This window comes from Centroberyx gerrardi, chromosome 6, assembly GCF_048128805.1.
Source record: "Centroberyx gerrardi isolate f3 chromosome 6, fCenGer3.hap1.cur.20231027, whole genome shotgun sequence".
Taxonomy (NCBI): domain Eukaryota; kingdom Metazoa; phylum Chordata; class Actinopteri; order Beryciformes; family Berycidae; genus Centroberyx; species Centroberyx gerrardi.
Window position 1 is genome coordinate 4,428,480 of NC_136002.1, and position 20,799 is coordinate 4,449,278.

Below are 20,799 nucleotides of genomic sequence, written 5' to 3' on the forward strand. Positions count from 1 at the left end.
AAACTTGCATCTCCATATGGAAAATAAATATATTAACATAGATTTCCACATGACTCCATGACTCAAGATTGAAATAATTTATTTTAACAAAAGAGAGGTGTTTTTCAATAAGTACATTTCTATTATTTTGATTGAAAATAAGTTTACATTAGTTACATTCTTGTCTTTTGTAGGGCCCTCTGGCTCCCAAGTCAGTCGCCTACCTTTTTGAATATTTCAATATTTACATATATCATAAAATATATATTAAAAATATATTTTAAATATATTTCTAGCTTATAGCTTATGGTCCATCAGCTGGTCTATAAAGGTCACTACAACTGGCATTTCAGACATGGCAGTTCAACAAGGACCTAATGAAAATCCTACAGGCTCTTAGACACAGCAGCTCTTGCCCCGCTTGCCTTTCTGGCAAGCAGAAAAAGCACCACAGCGAGAAAAAGCCAGAGCCAAGAACAACCTCAATCAGCGTCGCTGCATGTTTTTCACACCACCGCCCAGGTTGACGGTGGCAGGAACAATCACAGCCAGATGACAGAGTCACGACTCCCCAGCTGCCAAATTAAGTGCATCTCCATGTTCTCCTGCTCCCCCGGAGTGATGTTAAGTGAGGCTCCACGTGGAAATCCTATAATTGAACCCTTCTCAGGTCTTTGCTGTTTTATCTGAGGGCTAAAGTGCAGTCAAACAGGAGTGAAAAACATTCCCAGGGACGAAAACATCACTTGTCGCTGATCTCTTTTCTCCCCTCACAGTTTCAGACATATTCATTTAATATTTAATTTTTTTTTACATTTTAAATCCACGATGAAAGGCAGGACAAAAAAAAGCGCATATCGCATTTCAGGTGAAAGTGTGGAAAATGGTCAAAAGATTATAGAAATATTATCTGGCCCACGGAGAAAGACTGATAGAAGAAAGAGAGAGATAGGAGAAGATAGAAGATAGAGAATAGATACAGAGAGTGATAGTAAGAAAGAAAAGCTTAAGGTGCGATTGGGGGAAAACTGAAATACTAAATGTCACCTGATACGGGAGAAATGTGTATATGTGCATGTGTTTGTGTGTGTGTGTGTGTGTGTGTGTGTGTGTGTGTGTGTGTGTATCTGCACATACTCATTATGTATACACTAGTAATAGTTAATTGAATGGAAAAGTTGAATTGTTATTGAATGTTTATTTAGCATATTATTGCTGATAACACTGATATGTATTGATTTTTGTTTAATTACTACTAGTTGCCATCTAGTTAATGCTTATAATATTACCTCAATTGATACTGTATGTTCTATGTTAGTAAAGCATATTGGAATTGAATTGATAGTGAAAGACAGAAAGGTGAATGAGAGAATGTGTGTGTGTCTGTGTGTGTGTGTGTGTGTGTGTGTGTGAGAGAGAGAGAGAGAGAGAGAGAGAGGCAGATCTGCCTGGCACTACAATAAACTTGTTCCAGGGCAGTGGCAGAGGAGTGGAGAGGTTGTTTTATTGAATGCTGCTGTCTATAGAGCTGTTTGACTGCTGTTCATTGAACCGCTCACTGCCTGAGTGTAAACAGTGGAGTCATGAGGGAGAGGCAGAGGCAGCTTTTCTACAGATGAGAGGGGGATCGGCCCGGATCGGTGTGGTCTGTGCATCATGGGAGTTTTAAAAGATACAGTGCTCCGTTGCTGCGGTGCTCAAAGTGGCGGACTCCCAGGGGTTCTTGTAGCAAACTGGTAATGTAATAAATGCTGGATTATGTAATAACTGATCAAAATGTCTACACAGTGCGAAGAGAGACAACAGCGGTGAGAGTGATTACAATAATCATTCTTATATGTTCTCTAATTAGGCAAATTTATAGCAAATTCAATTATAGTGAAATTAAAGGTGCTGAATGTAGTATTTTAACATCAGTAAATCATTACCACATTAATTTCGAGACATTAGTATAATTTTTATAATATGTATAATAAGTATAATAATTTCTGTAAACAAACAAGACCTCTACTCTGCGTTTTACATTGTGAGCCACTGAGTCAGATTTGGAGGGAAATCTGCTGGATCACTTTATGGCACAAAACAGGAAGAGGGCGCTGGTCTTCCAGAGCAAACGGAGCTAAAGCTTTCAGAGTTTCTGGCAGCAGATGGTGGAAGGAGTGAAAGACCGATGGAGAAATCACTTCCAACATGTTGATCCTCCTCAGAAGGAGGAGAAAGTAAGTAAAACTTCATGTATACAGCACTTTTCTAACCAGAAGTGCTTCACATGATAGAAACAAACATTCTAAATAAAATAAATAAAAAAGCATACAAAATTCAGGTGATGCAATACAGTAAAAAGGTACTTCAATGCAGATTTAGAGCAGCACCAGTAAGCACAACAAATACATGGGTAAAATCTGTAGTAAAATGTCAGGCAGAACAAAATACAGATAAATAAATAAAAGAACATAGGGAGCAATAAAAATAGGTTGACCCGAAGTAAAAAGATGAGTTTTTAAGCTTCTTTTTTTTAAAACAGTCAACAGTTCCATAATCTGGGAACCAAAACAGTGAAAGCGCAGTCACCTCTTGAATTGAATATAGTATGGGATATTACAAGAAGGCCTTCATCAGCAGACCACCACATACCATCACCATGATGGTATGTATTGGGATAACAAATCAGAAATATAAGATGGGGCCAATCCATGAAGAGCTTTAAAAGTTATTAAAAGTATCTTAAACTCATTTCTGAATTTGATGGGTAACCATTGCAGAGTGGCTAAAATGGGAGTAATGTGGTCTCTCTGAGAGATATTAGTTAGTAACTTTGCAGCAGCGTTATGGACCAGTTGCAACCGAGCAATAGTTGTTTGGTTAAGCCTGGTAAAAAGTGGAAGGCACAGCTGATCGCTGATCTAATTTTCTAACCCTTTATTTCTTAAATGGAAGAAACAGGACTGGATCACAGATATAACATAGGTGTCGAACTTAAAATGGGGGTCAAAGGTCACACCTACATTTTGAACTGACAACTGTATATTCATTTCAAGGGGAGCAAGGTACTAACTAATCAGTTGAGATTGGTGATTCAGCCCCAAAACGAGTACCTCAGTTTTGTCAAGTTGTTAAACTGTAAGAAGTTGGGAGCCATCCAAACTTTCACTTTGGTCAAGCACTAGTGGAGAGTGGCTAATCTATTAAGACCACTGGGCTTAACGGACAAATATAATTGGAGAGGAGGGGGCAGGGAGCAATGGGGATTATGGGAAATGTGGTCTTAATTTTGAGAAACACTAGCACTAACAATACCACTGGAGAATCGACCAATTGTCTCCACCATGCTCTCGTTTGTTTACTGTTTTGTTTGCTGGATCCCTCTGAATGACTGTAATACATGATAATGGAGTAATTGCTGGATAATGTAATAACTTCTCCAAATGTAATGAAATCTCCCTCTAACTGGGTCAAAAATGTAATAAGACCTGCTAATGCAATAAATTGCTGAATAATGTAATAATATCTTTAGAATGATTAAAAAAAAATACTAGAAAATCCATCTGGAGATGTTATTTCATTATCCAGCAATTGCTTACATTTATAGGTTATATTCTATTTTTGACTCATTTAGAGGGACATTTATTTTACAATCTGACAAATTATTACATTATCCGGCGGATTGAGGAATAGTTTAATTTCACTATAATTTCATTCAGTAGAAATTAGCCTAGTTAGAGAATATATATGAATAACTATTCTAATCCAAGGTTTCACTCTCACCACTATTATCTCCCCATGTAGTGTAGACAGTTTTATAATTCAATGCTAAATCTGTGACCAAATACTAAATCAACAAAAACTAAAGTCTTCCCATATAAACATCTTACATACACATATGACATGTCAGTAAAAAAGGAAATGGAATTTTGGACAAAAGAAAGCACTTTGACCTTCGCAGCACATATGAACAGACGACAGTGGATATGGAAATGTGGATACATTCTACTTTGAAGGTATTCATAAAACGGGCCTCTGTGGGGCCTGGTGGGCTGCCTGAAAGCATATCCTTTCCCGTGGTCATTGACATCTTGACAAGCTGCTGCTATCTAATCAACCCCTCCACCGTTTTAATCCTCTGGCCCAATCTATTGCCTTCTCCAATTTCCTCCTCTCTGAAAGGCAATCGTAGAGTGCAGGGCATTTTAATGGCTATTTGGGAGAACGCACTTGAAGGCACCGTGGCTCAGGACAAGGATCTTTCATTAGATTGTCGTCTTTGACTGATGTGAAGCACTCCGGATGGCACAAGGACAGGGGCAAGGGAGGGGGCAATGGATTGGAGGAGGGTAGAGCCGTGACCTTGCTCATATAATTTTGCTGCAGATGGATAACTACAATATGAAACTATCTACCTAACTGACATAGTCTTGAGTAAAAGCCATTCTTCAAAAGTGTAACATGGTTACAGTAATGGCAAAACCTGCGGCTCTGATATAACCTACTGAGACAAATCCCACACTGATGGTCATTAGCATTTCCCGGTCGAGTGGCTACTGTCAGAAAAGAAATAAATGAATTTTTAAAAAACGGATATATCATGAATAGTGCTTTTGCTTTCTGCAAGTTGTAACTCCGTAACACCTTTCTGATTTGGTGAGATAGTTTAAGAAATTTGTGATATAAAAAGGATATGACAAGCTAAAATAGAATGCTACGGTCTTGTGCTCTTTGAAGAATTGTGCTGCCTGGCATACTATGCATTCTAGTATAGAGGAGCGCCTATCAGTATTATTAGTAAAACAAGAACTGGCAAGCCACTAACAGTTTTCAGTGACCACAGGTTTCCTTTTCACAACTGGATGCTCCGCTGTATAAACACAGCAATTGGAGAGAATGAGGAAATAAAATGTGCCCTTTACTGTACTGCAAACAAAGTTTAACCCACAGCTGAAGCCTTGTGAATTTGTGCTGAACTGAATGTTTATTCAAAGTGCCACCGTGCAATTAACTCTTTGAGGGAGACCCAAGTCAACCTCTCTCTTTCTGACAGTGCACAAAGTAATGAATGAGCCAAAGGGTAAAGATACGCATGTTTATGGTAATGAATCTCATGCATAATGTACCAATCGCGTGTGGCTTAGGTTGAATTAATTATCCTCTGCTTCAGGTAACCTTCCTTAGTATGTCATTCCTGTCTTGTTTCTCAGCTCTTCTGTCATTTGGCATGCATGGGATGATTAGTCTAGGTGACAAAATGATAAACCTACGGACCTCGGCATACAAACATGGTTCAGTGCCTTTATAGCAACAGCATGCAAGATCAACCACTGATATTACACTATGAAGGCCCATGATTACAACCTCACAACTCAACAGAGATGCTTAATTTGCCAGAAACCTGGAGATATTGTACAAAGAAAAATGCCCAAAAGCGATTGGGCAGCTGATCTCACAGGAAATGAATGTTACCTATTCCTCTTGGAGACTGTCTCAGCAGTGACAAATGCCTCGTAATCAATCTCTGCCATCAGCCCAGACAGGGACTGAAGATAGAACTGTGTTTTATTGAACTGAGGTGGAGTCTGGCTCAGCTACAGCAGTTGAGGATATCGATCGATCAATCGATACGCTGCACTATCCGTGGCTTTAGAGGGCTTCTTAAAGATCCTGTCCTATACCAACCCTTTGCTGACTGTTGTTTAAAATCAGGTTCGGGGCTCTCTTTGGGGAGATTACTGATTGGCCTTGGCTCTCATCCTTGCTGTGGTCAGCTGGGATTCATGCACAGCTTACATGAACTATAGCACACTGGGAAGCCACTCATTAGACAAGAAGATTGTCAAAGTAATCAATAGACGCTAACAATTGCATGAAAAACTGAATCACTGAAAATTGTTGCCACTGTTGCCATTCTATTGGAGTCTATTACCATGGACAAGTGAGGACTTTTTAATCTATAAAAAATCTGGGCGAGTCAAGCCGTGGTCATAGTTTATCGAGCTATGGCAGTCCTCCTCCCTCACACTGTTAATACCTGTGATGTCTAAAGGGCCAATAACGGTGCCCTGCAGAACTCCATCAGTGACCTCACCATCATTATCAGACTGCTAATTATCAATAGGTTGCTGCCATGACAACCACCACCGCAGGGATCTGAGTGAGCAACAACAATTCATTACAAAACACCCCACAGTCTTAACATATACGCATCCCAATAATAGAGAAGGTCAATGGAAAGGCATATATGAGATTTAAATTCACATGCACACAAACTCATTCATTATTTAGAAGTGTAAAGAAAACATCTTAAATGGTGTATGCACAGTCCCGGCCGGCACATTTGCCAGCTATCATGTGTAATGCAGGCTCCATGTCACCATGAGGTCTTATTATGTCCTAAGATAAGAGTTGCGACCCCGAGCTCTTTCTCATTTCTTCTGAGCGTGGCCAGGTGAGGGAGAGGAGATTGAACAAAGCTCACCTCAGGACTAGACTCGCTGGGGTGATGAACTCTCTCTCTCTCCTTTGCCAAAAGCAATTTTCACATATTCTCTGTGTACCCCCCCAACCCAGATTCATATACTGTGAATTTTTTGCACTTCGGACCTGCCGGACCCGCATTGTGAGAAGTTACTAAGGTATATGAAGTGGAGTCTGTTGGAATGAGAAATTAACTCCTTCTGCAGCGTCTGATCTTTGCTTCACACCAGAACTGATTGATGCATTTGTTAATTATTACATGCATTTTCTGTACATGCTTATTCCTATTCAGGGTCATTGAGTCTCTCATGCACCTGACTGTGGGAGGAAACCCTGGAGAACACAGGGAGAACATGGAAACTCCACTGTGACGCCCCATTATTCTATCCAATGAATATTTCTAAGAAAACAGGTAGTGATTCATTTCTGTATGTCATTCTGTAGCTGATCAGAATGAAGCTTCTGGGGGTAAAAAAAAATCTGTTCCAGCCTCGCAGCTCCTCCTATTGCATAAGTAAAAAAGAACGAAACACATAATAAAAACAGCTACTCTTAGAGGGCAAATAACAAAGCTTAAATATTCAACACCAACGCATTTCGGCTGCAGTAGCCTTCGTCAAACTCACAGGATTGCATGCACAGTCAACAATAGATATACTCAACGACATTTCAGATTTTAAAGATTGACTTGTTTTCATATGCTGTAATGTTCTTGACTCAATGCTGCATTCATGTCATATCGAAAGAAGTGGAAGAACAGGATGACATGAGATGACGGAGGCTGTTGCAGGTTTTGGGCTCGGACCAGGGGAAAGAGCCAAAAGTTAACTGCCCAATAATCCCCCCGCACACTTTATCAAAGACCAGCATCAGGGAAAAATCTGGCTTATCTTGTAAAAAACACAATCAAATTAGGTGGCTTGGATTCTACAGGAGCCAACAAAGACCTCTGAAGTAGATTAATGAGCACGATTTGGAGATAAGACAAATTAGAATCCCAGTCTTTACGTATAATGGCACCGATTGACCCGCCAGGTCCGCCGAACATCTTTGATGCATGTCCAACACTATTCGAATTCCACATTCGTTTAATCTGTCTATCTCGGGAGGAAACCCTTTTAATTTAGTTAAGAGAAGCTGAGAAGACGTTTTAACCGCAGGACATTTAAAGAGGTCCGTAAACAAACAAAAGCGGAGGACAGATAATCCATGAGCAATTAATTAACAGCCGCAACCCAGCCACATCGGAACACCGAAGTCACTTTGAATAATGAAAGCAAATGGAAGATGAGGAGAGAAACTGTCGAGGTTTTATCTTAGGTGTTATCCTGCTTATCCGCTCCTTGTCTTTAATTTCTTCTCCTCCTCCTCTCCTCTCGTCTCTTCTCTGCTCCTCCCTTCTTCCTCTTCTTCTCTTTTCCTTTCCTCTGTTCTCTTGTCCTTTTCTTTCCTTTTCTCTCCTCCTCCTCTCACCTCGTCTCCTTTCCCCCTCTTCTCCCCTCCTCTCTCCTCCTTTTCTTTCCTTTGCTCCCCTCCCCTTGCTTCTCCTCGCCTCTCTCCTCCTCTCACCTCTCTTGTCCCCTTCTCCTCTCTTCCCTTCCTTTCCTTTCCTTTCCTTTCCTCTCCCTTTCCTCCTCTTCTCCTCTCCTCTCCACGCCAGAGACAGGAAGCAGCTGGGAGACATCATTGAAGATGATTTGCAACCACATATTCATTTTTTATCCTAAATATATTAGGCCAGGCATCTGGAAGGTCAGCCGAGTAATGGCCATTGTATATTTTATGAGCAGCAGGAAGCAAAGCTCTTGGAGTTAATCATGTGGATGAGGGAGGTTTTCAGGTAGAGGCAAAGGCGCTACTTAAATCATCACGTCAGCCTCCCCCAAAAGGTCAGACGCTTCAAAACGAAACTAAATACCCTGGAGTGGATAGAGTGGCTGTAATCATTTGAAGCGCCTGGCCATCGTCTATGGGCCAAACACATTTGTGGAGGTGACACTGGACATCTGAATTTCCATAACCGGAGTATGTACGTACCATCCCTCTGTGTGTACACCCTTCACAAGCACAGGGCAGGAGTTTCAGTCATTCATTTATTCACTCTACCCGCTTAAAGGAATTCACATAAGTCTTTGGGAAATTGTCCCGTTGGTCAACTTAGCCGTGAAATGATGACAACAAAGACTCCAATATCATCCATAAAGTTAGTGCTCCATGCTAAGACTTAAGCACTATGTTGAGTGATAGTAGGCTCCATACTCACACTTTAGCACTATGTATGCTAAAATGTTAACATTTTAGCATACACTATGTTGGCCACTAGCATTATGTCAAAGTGAAAAAGTGAGAACTCTAAAGCTAAGTAATTTTAAAGGAAAAATGCACCCTAAAACACTGATAGAAAACAGCTATCGGTGATGTACCTTGCATTCTTGGGTCCATTTTGTTGTGTATTTTTCTTATTCCTGTGGATAACTGGCCAAACAGGCCAAACAGGAGTGTGACTCTCGCTTTTTCTCCACTGGTAACGACAGCTAGCGCTAATGCTAACACCCTCTCCACCCAAACGTAAAAACCAAAGTGAAGTTATCTACATATTGGATATTCGGTGGATAGTTGTTTTCACCCCTTCAATAACTTGTAAATCAAACAAGCAAAAACAACTCAATGATTATATTTGTGGTTACTGGAAGAGGAAGAATAATTTACAACCACAGGTATTTTTCTACTGTAGGAACACATTCAAATGTCAGTAGCTTGTTTCCCATATGAACTGGAGGTTGCATAAGAAAAATATGTAATATCTAAAATATCACAATCAGCTATACTGGGATAATAATACTGTGAATCTATAGAGCATATAATAAAAACAAAAAACTTTTATTACTAAAGGTTTTAATTACTAAATGTCACTCAACGTAGTGTATGCTAAGTGTTAGCATGGAGCACATGGGGACACGATGATTTTGGTGTCTTCATGTTCTCATCGCTTATTGGGTAAACTAAGAATCACATTAATTCCTATGAATTTAGAGTCTCCAATCCACCTGACTTGCATATCTTTGGACTATTTCTAATTTTATACTCGGAAGACCAACTGGAGAAGCTTGTTTTGAGACATAATAGCCACCATAACAGATGACATCTAAAATCTATGTACAATATGAAGCTCAAGGGTATTTACAAGGGTATTAACAGTTGATTGACTGATTGTTGACTGCAGCTTCATGAAATGTAATCTCCTGACAGACAAATAATAATCTAAACGAGAGGCAAACTTTCTCACTGACCTCATAATCCAAAGCCTATTTATCTTGTAAACGTGAAGAAACCTAAGCTGGCTTTCCAAAATTGGTTGGACTATAAAAGCAAATTTCATGTTGACTGACTGTCTATAAAATATTTCCGGTTAAATCCTCTTATAAAATACAGACACGTGGTAGATGGGAGGGGAGACACAATGAAACCTCATTTTAAAAAATGAACAGTGGATTGCTTTCCTGTCAGACCAGCTGCTGCTGTGAGCTGCATATCTCTCCATGGCTGGCCTAGAGAAGGTTTCAGAAGTATTGTTGATGAAAAATGAAAATGCTAATTGCAACCCTCCATCTGACAATAGGCTGACACCATGCTCAATGTTTTAACAGTTTAAACAGGGACAGCGATTTGGACAGAGCCGGATTCTGTCCAAAGCCATTACAAGCTCAGGGACAACACAGCATCTGTATAAATAAAAACTAAGCCTGGCATAGGTCACGATCACACTATTGATTTTGATGTCAGCATGTCACCCTGCGAGGAAGTTAATCCATTTAAATGCCTAAACAGCACGTCCATAGCCACTAATGTTGTTCACGGACATTATAGTCTGGCAGAGAGAAGATTTTTTTACATTATTTTTTTTATGTCTGTTTTATTGGACTGTCTAACAAAAAGGGTTTTATATACTTACTGGATTTATATTTATACACTTATATACTTATATTTAGGCTTCCACCATAGACAAACCCTTCTTGCATGCTGTAAAGAACTCTTTTAGGGAGGTTCTCTATAGCACCACCTCAAATGTTTCTACATAGACTTTCATGGTGTTGTAAAGACGCCTTTTAGAAAGCATATGTTTCAAACCAGCAGCATTGAAAGAACTGGGTGCTTTACTCTGATTTACCAGGTTAATCAATATAAAGGTGCTATTTGTATCATTTTAACATCAATAAACCATTACCACATTCATTTTGAGACGCTGGTATAATTATCATACACAAACGAGACCATTGCCCAGAAGATTGAGCCGTCGGGTCGGATGTGGAGGGAAATCTGCTGGATTGCTTTACGGCACAAAACAGGAGGAAGGTGCTGTTCTTCCAGGGCAAACAGAGGAGAGAGATGAGTGCAGAGAGGCTGGTTATCACATGCAAGATTGCTACGTTAAGTCCAGTTCTTACCTGGATCTCCACTCCATAGCCCATATAGACAGTGATGACGTAGCTGCAATCCACAGTGGAGTAGAAACCGGAGCCGGACTGTGGCGGTGCCTCTATGTAGCCCTCTGGCCCAGTCAGGTTCAGCTGGCAGGGGACTGCAGGGACAAAAGCAGCATGAGTCCATCCATATTCCATATTCCCATATGCACACGAGGATTCCACCTATATGGGCTATTACCGATATTTTTTGGGACTGATGCTGCTGATAGATGATATTTTGTGTCAATTTTCTGTATTTTTTTTTTTCTTGGCAGCAATGAAAAGCCTCTGAAACAACATTTAGACCATGGGAGACTAAAACTCTTCATTTAAACCCAGGATATTGATGTTAATAATGATAATAAATTGCATAAATTGCAATAAACATGTAATCAATTATACTGCATCATATCCATCATATCAGAGGTGGACCACACTGACTGGACCAGATATGATTTTTAATAAAATGACAATGTGAGCAAACTGATAGATCAGTCTAACCCTACTGCACATGCACATACATTATATATAAGCATTAATATAAGCATATATACACGTATGAGTGCATGTAGTCACACCCGACGTACAGATACACACACACTAACTTTGTTTCAAGGTTTTCTGACTCTGTCCCTGCCTTTCCCAGTGGGTAAGCAGTGGGATGGGACAGCTGAAGACAGAATATTTTCCGGTGGCCTTGGGGTTTTCTGCTCCATCACCTTTATCTCTCCCTGTCTCTGAGTTAAAAAGTAAACTTTCGCCGGAGTGCTTCCTTATGAAGAATATCCTCCCTGTCCCCTCGACACTTCACCTTAGGGAGTGTCCACTCTGCCATCATTATTGCACTACAGCCTTGCCATTCACCCTGTGTCTGCCTGAGTGTGTTTGACTGGGATTTTGTATACAGCCTTGTCTGTCTGTCTGTGCTTTGGACCGCATTAGCACTTCGCCGCTGTCACCATGCATCTAGATGAGCTGATTAATTACGTTTTCCCATCCCGCTCTACTTGACCCGTAGAGGTACTGGAAATTCCACTAGGAAATCTCAATCCTGATATTTATTTTCCCCATTCACTTTTCTCATAACAGTCTCAGGGTCTTATGTTGTGTTCCTGTTTTGGACCTCTAGATTGAGGGTTAGTGGCGCAGTAATACTATTGTAATTAATTTCAGCCCCTTGGCTATGTTGTTCTGTGAGATGCAAATTGAGAGAATATTAGTCGAGAGTGTGATGAAAGCATGGGTGCACTCAAAAAAGCAAAACATCTTATGACAAAGTGTGAGTGCTGAGTTCTGAAAAAAAGCTCATAAATTGTTGATACTAGTATATTACCATGTTGGTTATCGTTTAAAAAGGCCCTATAATAAGCATTTAAATGTGCCCTATAATAAGAATTCAAAGTTTCCTCTATTCATAGACATGCATGATTTAAGATGTTTAATGAAGACATTATTAAAATTAGATTTTGTTCAAGTGGTTAAATATACATCTATTACATTTTCCTTGTTGTTTTTGCAGACAGTTTTGGACTAACTCCAACTGGACTTGATTGGCTCGCCTCACTATTACTAAAATCTATAGTACAATAACTTAAAGCATTGTGACTGTTCTGCCTGTGAGGACTGTTTGGTTTTCAAATTCTTTTAGTGAATACTCCATTAACTAAACAATGTTTCGTTTGAAAAACATCAGGAAGAACATTCTTATTCGTTGTTATCTTACTCTTACCCTGAGCCTATTTGAAAACTGAATAATATGGGACCTTCTGTCATGAATTATTTTCTTGTGCATGTCTGGGTCAGTGGCTGTTTGCATTTCCATTGCTTTCCATGTGCCAGACAAGATCAAAAGGATTTCAATCACCGTTGGAGGCCGGTGTGGGTCCACCAGACTGAAGAGTCTTTCCTTACCTGGGCTCTGCATGGTGGTAATGATGGTGGTGGTGGTAATGGTGGTGGTGGTTGTCTCCTCTTCCGCATCAGCAGAGGAGGTAGACAATGTGCCTTCGCCGCCACTATTCAGCAAAGGTTGATCCGGCTTCACTACATCTTTTTCCACTACGGTGGTAACGGCCGAGGGGACGATAGTGGGGCGCTCTGGCTGTTTCCACCCCTTAGTGGTGGCTGGATTTTGGGTGCTGGAGTGAGGACCGGGTGCCAACGTGTGCACGACAAGGGTGGTTTGCATATCCGAGTGTTTCGCTTTCTCATCTGAAGATGCTTTGTCGCCCTCCAGCTGAGTCCTGGACGGCGGGGTGGAGAAAGCTGGTAGGTGCTCATGTGGTACCACAGGCTGAGCCTTGGCAAACTGGGGATTCGAGAGAGAACTCGACAACGTCGGGTGAGCGTCCGGACCTCCGCTGTCCTCGAAGTAGTGCGGCTGACCGTGAGGGTGCTGGGGAGGACTCCTGTAGAGCGGGTGGTGGTTGGGGATGTTGGGAGGCGGGGCGGTGGTGACCACGGGGAGCCTCCTGCCGCTGTCCTGGCTGGTGGGGTACAGGCTTGCCCCGCTCTCCGGAGGGCTCCCTGGGGTGATGGATAGGCCCATGCTGTCCTCAGAGGCAGATGCTGTGGATTCACAGAAAAGAGGAATATTAGAGACACCATATACTGGGTCAACAGCGTGAAAAAAAAACAGGAAAAATGTGACATTTAAAAGAAAAAAAAGGCTTTGAATTGAATTTGATATGGCAAAATTGTGTTGGATATTGGTGAATTTAAAGGTGCAGTAAGTAAGATTTTCACTGTCCCATATAGCGCAAAATGACCATAATATCTATGGAGGATTGATAGGGATGTTGATCAAAATCAGTGTTCTCAAGCCAAAAAAGCAAATGCCAAAACAATATTATTATTCCAGTATTTAGCATGGTGATATATTACCTCTTCACTTGACCTTTCTGTTCTCTGCTCTAATTAGCTAGTTTACTCCTCTATATTGTGAAAATGTGACTTTATTGTTTGTGTCGATTACAGGCCACCGTAAGCTAGAGACCTGTTGATGTTGTTGCAATTCTTACTGGTTGCCAATAGAGGGTGATAAAATTCATAGATTACTTAATGCCCCTTTAATTATACATTTTTACAACACGCCACATTGTTCCTCTACCCAAGAAAAAAAGTTTATTCATATGTGTGTGATATCTCAATGCTTACATTCCAGTTTTATATTATAGAACTGCAATGTCGTTTGAAACCAGAAAATGTACCTATCATTCTAGAAATTCACAGCCACCTTTTCCATCTTTTCCTTTTCACTGGTATACTTCTACTTATATCCAACAGTGAGACAGGCCAACCTTCTTCTCTCACGCCTCTGGGTGGGAGACAGGAATATTCACTAAAACAGCTCTATCTCCCCTAGAGCACAGTAATAACATATTTCCGAGCCGAATTTCAGCAATATCACCTTTTAACACTTGCTGATGTTGAGAGGTGCATTAGTACTGACACACTACTGTGAGTCAATTGGCGGACTGAAAGCCTCTTCCCAAACCCAGAGCAGTACAACCCAAACGATTCTCGTAAATTGCTCACATCAATGGCTCCTTCCCTCCCCCTCCTACTTGTAATAAGACTTAATATTCATTCCTGAGGAGATTTGATGAGCCAGTATAATTCGTCTAGCGTAACGAACGCTTCTCCCCTCCCAAGTGCACCTGTGAGATCTAATCTGAGACCCCTTCAGGAGGCTATCATCCACCGAGGGAAGTCTTATGTTTCTTTAACAATGCTTCATTTCCACCATAATGGCTCCCCCTCTCTACCCGCTAATAGCTATCTGCTTCAAACAATCAGGGTTTATTGTAGCAGCGCCACTTTCCGCCCAGCGCCTCTCTTCTCAAACAGAGAGAGTAATGGCTCAGCTCTTTTAAAGACATCAGGCACATTGGCGGCGGAAACTACAAGAAAAACGCCGAGACAGTATCCCGAACCGCGAGGAAACGGACTGACTCGAGGTCTATCTTCTCCCTGGCGCTACAAGGTGTCAAAAATGTAATGTACACATCTAATCCTGGATGAGTGGTGTGAGTTTTGTCAAGGGCAAACTCCTTTGGCTCAGGATAAATCAGATCTGTACGCAGTAAATCAGTCATATTGTGCATATGAAACATGAAAGATGCTGTAGAGGGAGACAGGTAGTCAGTCAAAGCCCTGCAAATGTAGATCTATGGTTAAATTGCACCCGTACAGTATGTTGATACATGTCCACAATCTGTCAGGTGCATGCACCAGTGTAACAGTACTATCCATACTAACTCTACTGTTATACTACTAGCCAATACATAAACAAGAGGCACCTGAGCTGCCTAATGTCCCGCCATAATCACCATGACATAACCAGTTATGCTAATAAGGGCATGAATTAAGTCATCATACATAATGTCAACACACTTGTCTTCACATAACACACAGGTGGTATTACTGTAATATGAACTCTACATCTTGAAGCATTAAGGCGTTATAGTACTTTCAAGAAAATCAACATGCTCCATCGACATGCTATGTTCCATACTGTAACCTGTCTGATACATGTGTAGCATCACATTGCTGTTGTTTTCAGTGATTGGTTCCATTATTGTTTGCACATATGTAACATATTGGATGCATAGGCCTTCTTGCCTACTGCAGCATTTTCAAATGGATGGATACCAAAAACCTTGGTTTAACCCACAACTGCATTCGTAACCGCTTCCCTTTATGCAGCTAATTACAAGAAAATAAAAAATACATTAGTAACATGTTTGATGAAGCTTCTTCCAATGTCAGAACAACATGAAAAGTCTTCAATCAACTTTTAATCAAGGAAAGGACATCCTCAGCGCTGCCCTTGGCATTTGCTGATGATAGTATTGCCTATATACCGACCCTTATGATATTGCTTGTAAATTAAATGAGTACATTGTTAATGATGGTTTATCCCCCCCTATGACGATTAATCTGTCTGTGCTTCAGATGATATGAAGTTTAGCTATCCTTCTTCCACCTACTGAAAGGGAAGTCATGTATACAATTTTCATGATGAGGAAATCAGCAGCGGGTCATGATGAGATCTTCTCTGGTACCTGAGGAGGGTCCTTCAATCATCAAGCCATTCATGTATACAGTATACACTCAAACCCACTCTGGTCTCGCTATGAGCACTATGTTTTAAAATGCACATCACATGCTCCATGTATGTAGTGAGAGGAATAAGTTTCCCCGCCAGGAAAGAATTACCTGGAGGAGACGCCACTAGAAACAGGCAGCAGTTTGACACTGAAATAGAGCTGTGGAAAGTAAAGGTGTGGAGGTTGAGGGGGATGGGATGGGTGGATACGTTTACCTTCAACAAGTTTTCTACTGTAAGTGAAGATTTAATTTGCTGCAAAAGCTTTTCTTATTTAACCATGACCAAAACCATAACCCTAACCTTAAAGCAGTATTCCACTTAGCTTTAACATGGGGGTTATTTGGCACTTGACCGCCATGAAAACCAGAATATAAACTAATCACCAAGATCGGATGCAGCTGGACAAGTTTGTAGCGTTCGGATTTGTACTTTCATGGCCTCATTCAAATGAATGGGAAGTAAAAATCCTAACACTACAAACTCGTCCAGCTGCATCCAATCTTGGTGATTAGTTTATATTCTGGTTTTCATGGTGGTCAAATGTCAAATAATCCCCATGTTAAAACTAAGTGGAATACTGCTTTAACCAAAGTTTTAGTTGCCTAATCCTAATCTTAACCCTAACCTTAACCAACATTGTTTTACTTGCTTGAACTTAACTTAGCTAAGCTTTTCACATGACGAACACGTGAAAATGTCCAATTCACACTATTGTCTCATAATACAATTTGTGGTGGAGGAACATAATATTCACGTTATTTGTGTCCAACATGTAATCTGCATTGCAGAGTTTGTGCTGATTTCACACAATGTTGTCAGTGTTGCAAAATCATTGCAAACTGGAGTCAATCCAAAGGATGAAAATGCCCCCAAAAAAAATTTTGAAAAAAAAAATCTATATATATCACCCTATCTTATCATGTATCATGTTTTCCCAAGTTTTTATCGAAACATTACTGTACACTGAAGCACCTGAATGCTAATTCCATTCTTTATAACATTGACATTAAATATATATTATTATTATTATGCAATGTGAATGGTATTGTGTTGAAAAGGACATAGGTGCTCCTGGCTCTGACTGTTTGAGTTGCCTTTTGCCCTGTTGGATTGTATTGGAGTGTATTGGAGCAAACTGAAAGGGTTGAGATGGTAATTTTGTTAATAACAATGATGTAATTAACGAAATTGTGATCAGAATCAATCAGCATGATGGCAAAAACTGGGAAAATAAGGACCAGGTTTAAAACACCCATAATTATCCTTTAACCCACTGGGCCAGCAGGTCACTATAAAACCCAGTTTGGAGGCCAAAAGTATTTGACAAGTGAATAATTTAAATGAAAGCAGCACATGAACATAGTGTCCCAGGGTCACTCATAGAATGCCCCATTCAAAGTTAGTGTTAAAGGTTCATCTTCACCAAGCATATGCTGCTCCTTCCTACTCCGCTTTCTTAAATTCAGTGCCAGTTTTGCCAGGCTCCGTGATACAGTACAGGCAGAATGTGAAAAAGGGCAAAGCGCCTTGAGGGACACTTTGATGTCTCTCCCCTGGGCTGTCAAAGACCTGCAACAGAATTTAAGCTTACCTTGAATAAACCATGAGTCCAATACAAATCCCAATCATTAAAGTTCAGAGGAATTTACAGTAGGAGACATAACGGCCTGGTGCTTCAGCGCGCCTTAAAAAGAAGAAAGCACGCTGGGATTCGCCGTCTAGACGATGCTGAAGGAGCCTGATCAGTGGATTATTTCTCAACGCTCTTTATGTATCCATATTCATTCAGTCTACCATTCACCGACTGATAGCTACATAAAATGTCTTTCCTACTAAATGAGTGGTAAGAGTCTGTCACATGTCTGGTGAAGTTACAGTGAGGGGAAAAGGGAGTGTGGACTTTCTGTATCTCGATTCCCAGACTCCTTACATACACACATAAATATTTAAGCTACACTAGCACCCAACATTAGTGTGCTGGGGAAGGATGATATGTTTTTTTTTCTTTCTGAATATTCGTTCTTATTCGTCTCCTGAAGGAACAACATAGAGCCGTTTTTTTTTTTCAGTCTCTTAGTCTATGGCGAGGAGCATCTGGACCAAGCAGTTGTATTGTGGTGGATGAATTGAAAATGGATATGGATATAAAAGGAAGAAGAGAAGAACTCCTTCTGTGCCTTTAATAGGATTTCTTTGATCTATGCTCCTCCAGTTAGATTGGTTGACCACTTAGTTGTGTGCAACACAAGGAACACCACAATGAATGCATTTAAATGGTACTGGCAGGCCATGGCCATGTGCTTCTGACACACTATTACTATGATGGTCAGAGTGTGTGTGTGTGTGTGTGTGTGTGTGTGTGTGTGTGTGAAGAAAATGTGGAGTGGTCAAGAATATGTACCATTATAAATCTATTCAGTTTATCTCAACAAAAGCTACAGTTTGTCACGTGTCACACTGTTTTGGCTATATAATATAATATATACTGTGTAATGTAATGTAATGTAATGTAATGTAATACAACACAACACAACACAATATGAGCAGCTTTAACCTGTGTAAACTGTTGGGTGGGTGTGTGGGTAGTTCTTTATCTACAGCTGTTGATTGTTGACATCTTAATTGCTCAGTCCATGAAACCCCTATGTGTCACACACACACACACACACACACACACACACACACACACACACACACAGTATCTTTCCACAGTCTTTTGGATTTCATGCAAGGCAGAATTGATTGCAAGGCAGCTCCTTCGCTCCCTCTGAATACCAACCAGACCCTTAATCCAATGTTGCCTGTAGCAAAATGTTCCCCACTTTAAAATTTCCCTTATCTTATTGATCCTGCACCTAACACCCGCAGCAAGGGACCCTCATTCATGCGTTCTCAATAATAGCAGGTAGGCCACCATTATATCCAGCCGCCATCCTCTCAGCTTCCCTCTGGCACATGAAAACCTGAGACCAAAAACTCAGGCTCGCCACAACAACATCACAGGATTCAGAACCAATACTGACAAAGTCCACTTTGGTACAAACAGCTGAATGCCTTTCATCCAAAACGTAGACATCTGGAGCAAATAAATGAAATAAAATATGAATGCTATTAATTAATCGTACAGTTGGATGTCCTTGTTTATGAAAGAAAATCCTTCAAACAACAAATTAGACTGTGGATGGTGTTTTGGAACATGTGGTGCTGCATGTTTCATATTTAGAATATTAAATGGCTGATTTTTGCTTTTGTATTTCCTTACTATGTTCAAATAGAAATGAAAATGGTGACCAATACTGCTGTTACTACTACTACTACTAATGCTACTACTCCTACCGCTACTATTACTACAGCTACTACAACTGCTACTACTAGTATTACTACTACTACAGTACTACTACTGGTATTACTACTACGACTACTTTGACTATTGTTACTTCTAATACCACTACTACTACTAGCCTGCTACTTCTACAAAAAAATAATAATAAGAAGGAGAACAACAACAAGAACAAGAAGAATACTAATAATAATACACTAGAGCACATCATATAGTAATTTACCAGATTTGCTGATCTTGAACGCAACTTGTAACTTGTAAGGGATTTCAGTTTACAGTTTACAGAAACATATCAAGCAAATCAACCTCATGGCAAAAATTGCTGGAAAGTAAATATCAGTGAAAAGTCATCAGTTGATCTGTCTAGAGTAGCTACATTATTTAGAAAACGCAGAAACATCATGGAGATTTACATGTAATGGAGTGCTGTAGAGCGTTGAAAAGTTCAAACTTAAGTTAAAACTGAAACAAGTAAACATGTTGTCCCCCACAAATGATGCAGGCACCCCTTGGGCCAATCAGTCACAAATAAACAAATGTTGCAGCACCCCCCTTATACCAATCAAGGCAATCAACATCATTCCCTATGATTAGTCTGAGATACTGCGCGTGACAGACGGATGAACGGACCAGGGCCGATCCGTAGTCCCTCCCCCGATTTCCTCATGGGGGGGGGGCGACAACCCATGCTGTTCATGGCCAGTGTTCTAAGCAGGGACAGGAGGCGGAGTCTGAATTCCCACGGGCCTTATTCTCTTGAAAGCTGTAAAACAGTCTCCTTTCCACTCTGACACCTTCGGAAAAGGTCACTCTCTCATCTCCATAATGACCGAGGACAAAGACGAGGCAGGGTGGATCAATAGGCGGCTCCAGCCCGTATCAGTGGAGATGCATTGATCTGCAGCTGAGAGAGAATACTAGCGATGCTGTGCGCCCAGAGACTGCCTGGCCTGTTTTTCTTCTAGCAGAGGAGATGAGCAGTGGCACATCTGAATATCTGCACCGGGCATCCATTCAGAATCCCTCCCTCTGCATAAGCCTATCTCAATGCTGTATATGGAGACTGTATATGAAAGCATGTGATAGTGCTTGGAGGCACAGTAGGAGTATAGATTTTGGACATCAGTGGAGCTGCTTGGCTCAAGCTTATCTCATAGCAGTTGGAATCAGAGAGAGAGAGAGAGAAAGTAAGAGAGAGAGATTAGGGTTCTACTGATATGGGTGTTTGCATATTAAAGCTGCCGATAGCAGATGTTTTGTGCCAATATTCAGTATTTAAGTATTCAGTGTTTTCCCCCAAAATTGAATTCTTCCATCTGATATTTAATAAAAGATCATCCCAATATATACGAAAAATGATACATCAATCTATGTCTAGGAACCTGAATTAGCGGTTGCCGCACAAACCATGCAAAGCACAGTCAGATGTGCAATCGAGG

General features: G+C 40.6%; 1 protein-coding gene across 1 annotated transcript in view; it reads right to left on the reverse strand.

Annotated features, from left to right (window-relative positions):
* LOC139921993 (seizure protein 6-like) overlaps positions 1–20,799 on the reverse strand; it is a 125,330-nt gene that overhangs the window by 59,194 nt on the left and 45,337 nt on the right. The window contains exons 2-3 of the mRNA XM_078284234.1: positions 12,819–13,475; positions 10,890–11,023 (exon numbers count right to left, since the gene is read on the reverse strand). Coding sequence (XP_078140360.1) covers positions 10,890–11,023; positions 12,819–13,475 — 791 coding nt within the window. The remainder of the gene's footprint in view (positions 1–10,889; positions 11,024–12,818; positions 13,476–20,799) is intronic.